This window comes from Adiantum capillus-veneris, chromosome 25, assembly GCF_014529385.1.
Source record: "Adiantum capillus-veneris isolate H3 chromosome 25, ASM1452938v2, whole genome shotgun sequence".
Lineage (NCBI taxonomy): Eukaryota > Viridiplantae > Streptophyta > Polypodiopsida > Polypodiales > Pteridaceae > Adiantum > Adiantum capillus-veneris.
The window spans coordinates 71,424,586-71,430,909 of NC_140955.1; the positions used below are offsets into that span (position 1 = coordinate 71,424,586).

Here is a 6,324-nt window from a genome sequence, read left to right on the forward strand (position 1 = left end):
CAGTGGTAATAATAAGCATAGCTATAGAAACATCAGTGATGATAAACTAGCAAAATGACAAAAACATGATATTTTTGTACAGAGTTATGAAGATTCAACAAATGTGTGTGTGTGTGTGTGTGTGTATATATATATATATATATATATATATATATATATTGATCACCAACCCCTTGAAGTTTGTGGGGAAAATATATAGTTTTGTGACAGGTTAGCAAAAGGACAAAAACATCATATTTTAGTATCTAATTATATGTTTAGAATGAAAGTTATGAAGATTCAACAAATGTCTAAATATATTGATCACCAACCCCTTGAAGTTTGTGGGAAAAAAATATAGTTTTCTGAACTACGAAAATCTCTTCACTTCTTAGAATGAACTAATTTGTATATAATCTATTGATTAAACCATCTCTTTTGCACAAGGTTAGAAATCCTTCTGTTGCAAGAGCACCATTAGGACTGATCATAGATGGCATGGGCTGCAAATATGTCAATGGAATTAGTTAGCTTCCTGCAATCTCATGGCCTGTCGGCCGCTGCAATTAGATAAAGAAGAAGGCCTGATGTTGATGATGATGATGAAGAGCCTGGTCATCATGAGAATAGGGCCACTCTTCTAGTTCTTGTACAGAAGAACTCCCATTGCTAATTTGAAGGGAAAGCTCTAATTGCTCCTGCAGCACTTCATGTAACGCAACGGCGGGTGTCAAAAGGGACGATCGGCAGAGCGGGCAGGTGTTATGGCTATGCAAAATCCAGTCATCTATGCAATCCTTGTGAAATATGTGCCTGCATTCAGGAAGCTCTCTCACTTCTTGCTCCCCTTGGAACTCACATAGGCAGATGGCACACTCTGTGCAGTGATTGTGTGATGCTTCCTTGCAATTATTCAATGCTTCCATTTGCTGCGGCGGCGGCGGTGCTGATGATGATGACATTTGCAGCTCCATTTGCGACAAGATTGTTGGCGATTCCATTTGCTCGTGATTTCGCTTTTGTGCAGAGTTCAATGCCTGTGACATTGAAGCACTTATTGCTGATGGCTGCAAGGATAGTGAATTATATGGAGATGGCAAGGATGGAGTCATTGCTGATGAGGGTGTGGCGCTTAATGCCGGCAATGGCCGATGCAGAGATGCAGCAGCAGCATCAAGGTCTTGCATTTTAACCTGTTTGCTTGACATTGTTGTCCAAGATGATGACCTTGACGATGAGGATGATGGTGATGATGAGGATGGAAGCTCTCCATTAAAGCTTCTGTAGAGCACCACGGGCAGCGAGGCTCGGACAGCTTCAGAAAATGCGCTGTGGCAAAGGTGAAGACGGCGGTCGAATGGTGTGTGCAGGTGAGGGTTGGAATAGAGCAGAGAGGTGGATGGATCGTCTGAGAGAGCAGGACGTGGGTCTGCGCCCAAGTTGTTGTTCTGTGAAGAAATTATGCCAAGCCGCTGTAGAAAGGAGGTGAATGCTTCCATGGACAGGGCTGCTGTGAAGAGCATCCGTGGCAGAAAACCTCCGTAGAGAATGGGAAAGCCCATAGCGAGCAAGCGTGTGTGTGTGTGTGTGTGTGTGAGAGAGAGAGAGAGAGAGAGAGAGAACGCGCGCGTGTTAGAGCTCTTGGAATACAGGCACAGGCCTAGACATAAGACGTTTATATGGTGCGCGGGCGGCCGGTCGTCTGTCTCTCTCTCTCTCTCTCTCTCTCTCTCTCTCTCTCTCTCTCTAATTCTCTAATTGAGCAGAACCCAACGCGTTTACAAAAGCGGCAATTCCCCCCACCAAAACCCGAATTTTTAAAAATAGTAAAATAGTGAATTAATCAATATTGTTGACCGAGACCTTGTGCGCGCGATCCGTAATGCCACGTGTGAAGTATTCGCTGTTAATAGTTGCTTTTTTTGGACCGTTGCACAAGAAGTGCAAATTTGCCTCGCCCATTTCTTGCCTCCTCCTCCTCCTCTCTCTCTCTCTCTCTCTCTCTCCCCTCCACAATCACTTGCTATATGCTAGCACAAATTGTTGCTATGTAGCATGCAGAAAACACAAAATAGAGAGGCCTTGTTTGCCATCTGGGTTAGCGAGAATTGAAGATCCTCCCAAAACTCTTGGAAAAAATTATGTTGTTAGTCCATCCCTTCCAGAGGACTTTTCTTTCCCCCATTATCATAAGGGTGGTCCAACATTCATCGGTTGAAATAGACCTTTCCAGAGCTTCCACTTCACTTGGCAGCACACTGCTTTTTACATTGCTAAGAAACGCTATTCTCACCTCCTCGACCTTGTGTGAGCAAACTTGTGGTTAACCTATAATTTGGCTTAGGTGGTCAAGCATAAGTATGGCCATATCATTTTGGTCTTGGACCACATTCCCTCTGCTATCCATGATTGCAGTTCTTAGGTCCCTTCAATTTTTAACCTTTAGAGCTCTGTAGACGTGAGCTTGGTTTGCAGTCTCCAGATTGAGGGTAAGAGCTTTGGCCAACAACGTGGCCTTTTTAATCTCTTCGACTTGCAGATCGGCAAGCTCAGACTTTTCTTTGATCCATCTCTTGTACTCCTCTAAAGTGTTGCTTATTTGCATTTTCTTGAAGAGCTCTTCAACTTCCAATGATTTCTTTCGCTTTTGATAGCTCGATCTTTCTTCACCTTGGGCCACACACTTTTGATTGCAGTCTTGGTCCTGCTACTTGAAGCACATCTGGAAAGCAAGGAACACTTGGGTCTTTGAGGAAAACTTTGTAGTAGCACAATTTAGGGATATTGTTACCCCCCAAGATGGGTGCCTGAGCTATGTCTGATTAATGAGAAGTGACCCTATTTGTGAACGCATCCTTAATTGAAGGGAGGTTTGAAAGTGCGAAGCAGAAGGTACTGGTAGGTGTGTGTCGCGATGTAGTGCAGGATTGGGGCAAGAAGCAAGAGGCGGAGTGCAGCAGAGAGGAAGCGCTAGGGATCGAAGCAGGGAGAGAGAGAGAGAGAGCTCACGTTTTTGGGGAAAACTCAATAATTGAGTTTTGGGTTTTCCCACTTTTATTATAAGTGACGTTAAAAAAAAAAAAAAAATGTATCCAGAGAGGAGCTCGCTGCTGCTGTTGCGCTACCCACTCGCCATCGCAACCTCCCCTGCCCCTCCCCCCCTTGCCCTCGCGCGCCACCGCTGCCCATTCCCCCCCTGCCCTCGCCGCCCGCACCTGCTGCGCGTACGCCAGCGCGCTGCCCAGCCTGCCCACAGCCCTATTCCCGCCCTGCCCACCTGCTCGCCAGCTTTCCCCCACTCCCGCCTGCCGCCCCGTTTTCTGCCTCAGCCCCCCAGCCCCGCCTCCCAATCCTTCCTCACGACGGCCATCCTGCTGGTCGGGCCTCGCCAGTACCAGTGACGGGTTCGGTCCTGCACAAGCTTCGTTTTTCGACTACGTTTCTCCGCCCCTCCCCTACAGCAGCAGACACAAATGGAGGCTCCAGCTTCGCCACAGAGGGACTCTGATGAAGCCCCCTCGCCCGACCCCGCTGAGCCCTCCATTCGACTTGCTCTCTTGCCTACAGAGCAAGCGAGCCTTGCCGCAGAGGTAGAGAGATTGCAGGCGACTTCGGTCATCTGCAAGGTTCTCGGCACTCGACCTAGCAGAGGAGGGCTGCGAGACCTTCTCCAGGCCCGCCTTCTCTTAGAGGTGGGCAAGATCTTGGATGTCCAGATTCTCGGATAGGGGTACTACCAGATTGAGTTCGAGACTTCCGAGATGGCTCCCAAGGTCATTGCTATGAGTCCACTGGCCATCCGAGCATCACGCGCCCACTTTCGACAGTGGCGACATGGTTTTGACCCGACTTCGGATGTGCTAGTAGAGGAGGCAGACATCCCCATCTCAGTCTGCTTTCCGGGTTTACGGAGGGAGTACCTTCCACTTCTCTCCAGGATTGGCTCCGCCATCAGGACAGTCCTGGAGACACCTCGTATGGCAGCATCAGTAGCTGCCAAGGCGGCTGGCATCCCTTCAGTTCGAGTTTTGGTCAGAGATACCCACACGCTCCCGAAGGTCATCCTTTTGCCTCGGGTGAGTGGGGGTTGGTTTCGACAGAGTGTGGAGTACTCGGGTCTCCCGAACCAGTGCTTCATTTGCAGACATATGGGCCACCTAGCGAAGGCCTGTCCACGGAGGAGACCACGACCCGCACCCCAGCCTCAGCCCCAGCCTGCCAAGGCTGGGCCGCAGCCACAGCCAGCGACACAGAGCACAGATTCAGCGCCACCCTCTGAGCCTGGGGCTCCAGCGGAGGAGGGGTGGCAGCAGGCCCGTGGCCGTCGACGCCAGGGGCCACAGCGTCAGCCTGGCACTCAGAGTGGCCCCCAGGTGCCTACTCAGCAGCAGTGGGTTCCCACGGGGAACCGCTTTGGGCCTCTTGAGCAGGAGGAGACTCCTTCGCCAGCCTCCACCTCCGCTTCACTCTCGCCAGCCGCTCCGCCTTCCGATCTCCCCTCCTCCTCCTCATGCCCTCCCCCGCCCTCTGCTACCGCTCACCCCCCACCTCGCCCCCCCCATGTCTCTGCCGCCCCACCCCGCTTCTCCTCTCCCTCGCCCCCCCCAGCCCCTTCTCCCCCTCCTCCTGCTTCAGTACCTCAGTCGGCTCAGGAGACTGGACCCTCGCCGGCGGCTAGGAGATCTCTTGGCAGCGCCTTTGCCACGAGTCGCCTAGCGAGAGAGGGTCAGCCCTTCATGCGGCCCCCTGTGCAGATTCAGACATCTTCTCTTGCAGCTATCCCTCGTGGTTTGACGAGCATTGACCTCCGACACCGCTGGGATTTCTTCGATTATGGGTTTACTCGTTTTCTTGGCGACTCCGCAGCAGACCACGAGGCAGCCTGCTTCAGAGTCCACGCTTTGTTCCTCGCCGCTAGGGGGACAGAGGCCTTGGACTCAGCAGTTGGTTTCTCCTTCCCCCTCTGTGGTAGGATTGAGACAGAGTGGTCCCTCGACTCAGTGGTGGGATGGTTGCATACACAGGCTCTCGAGTTCTCTCACCACATGGGAGAACTTGGCGTTACAGATTTGCTGCAGACGTTGTGGCCACTGGCCAAGTTTGCGGTGACACCCCCAGACTCAGCAGGATGTAGACACATTGTGGTGGACTTTTTTGCTGATACGCAGTGTTTGGCTTGCTATGTATTCATTCATGAGGACTCCTGGACAGAGGAGGTTGCTTTACGCACGGCTCGCTCTGCTTGGGCTTGGACCAGGCACTCACTGGAGTCTCGCCTATCTAGAGGACGCTCGGATGCGGATTACTCCCCATCCAAGCCTGCTTCGAAGATAGCTCGTCTTGCTGCTGCGGCAACATCTGTTCTCTCTCGCTCCCCATGAGGATCGTCTCGTGGAACGTGCAGGGACTAGGTGGGCCCCAGTTTCAGCGACAGCGGGGCCGATTGCGTCAGGAGCTTCAGCGTTGCCTTGTGGGAGGAGAGATTGATCTCCTTATGCTTCAGGAGCACCATTTGTCTGAGAGCCGCATTCGGCGATGTGGTCAGATTTTGCGTGGACGCTATGATACCTTTTGGTCAGCTGCTTTTGGACCTAGAGGCATCCAGGGTGGGGTATGTATGACTATTGCGAACTCACTTTAGCAAGCCATTGTGGGCAGAGGGATTATTGTACCAGGCAGGGCTCAGTGGATTACTATGCAGGTTCAGGGTAGCCTTGTGGGTTTCCTGAACATCTATGCGCCCAATGTGGCGAGTGCTCGTGCAGAGTTTTGGTCACAGATTGTTGAGTCTTTGCCACAGGTTGACCAGTGGTGTGTAGGAGGGGACTTCAACATGTTGGAGGACCCTTCTGACAGGATCGGAGGCAGCCATGCTACTGTGCATGGAGTCGAGTTAGCAGCTTGGGAGAGGTTTTGTATGACGCTGAGGGTCTCGGATACATGGCAGCATTCTGGCTTTGTGAGGCCTCCAGAGAGTCTTGCCTTCTCTAGATCGGACCGCAGAGTGGGAGGAGTGAATCTATCGTGCATAGATCGCTTCTACACTAGTGACCACTTCAGTGACTTGGGGGGATCAGTGGGCCTCCTGGCAGGGACATCCTTCTCGGACCATGCACCAGTGATTCTCACAGTGGCAGATAGGCAGAGGAGTGGGAGCACAATGCTTCGCATCCCAGAGCGGGTCTTGTTGGACTCAGCACTCAGAGAGAGGGTCGAGGCTCTATGGACAGAGGGCATGGACAGCCAGGCTCCACCTGCAGACAGAGTGGCCTCAAGCCTAGCTCAGCTTAGCCACTTCTTTCTCCAGGAGTCTCTGGCTCGACGGGCTGCAGCGAGAGAGGAGGA

At 51.9% G+C, this 6,324-nt stretch overlaps 1 protein-coding gene across 1 annotated transcript; it reads right to left on the minus strand.

Moving 5' to 3' along the window:
* Positions 1-217: 217 nt before the first annotated feature.
* LOC147425082 (uncharacterized) lies at positions 218-1,628 on the minus strand. The gene has a single exon (XM_086499878.1). The coding sequence runs from the start codon at positions 1,539-1,541 to the stop codon at positions 546-548; it is 996 nt and encodes a 331-aa protein (XP_086356004.1). The 5' UTR covers positions 1,542-1,628; the 3' UTR covers positions 218-545.
* Positions 1,629-6,324: the final 4,696 nt, after the last annotated feature.

Bases quoted from the DNA above. Each gene is read 5' to 3' on its own strand.
- LOC147425082 (XM_086499878.1), bottom strand. From the start codon at position 1,541: ATGGGCTTTCCCATTCTCTACGGAGGTTTTCTGCCACGGATGCTCTTC.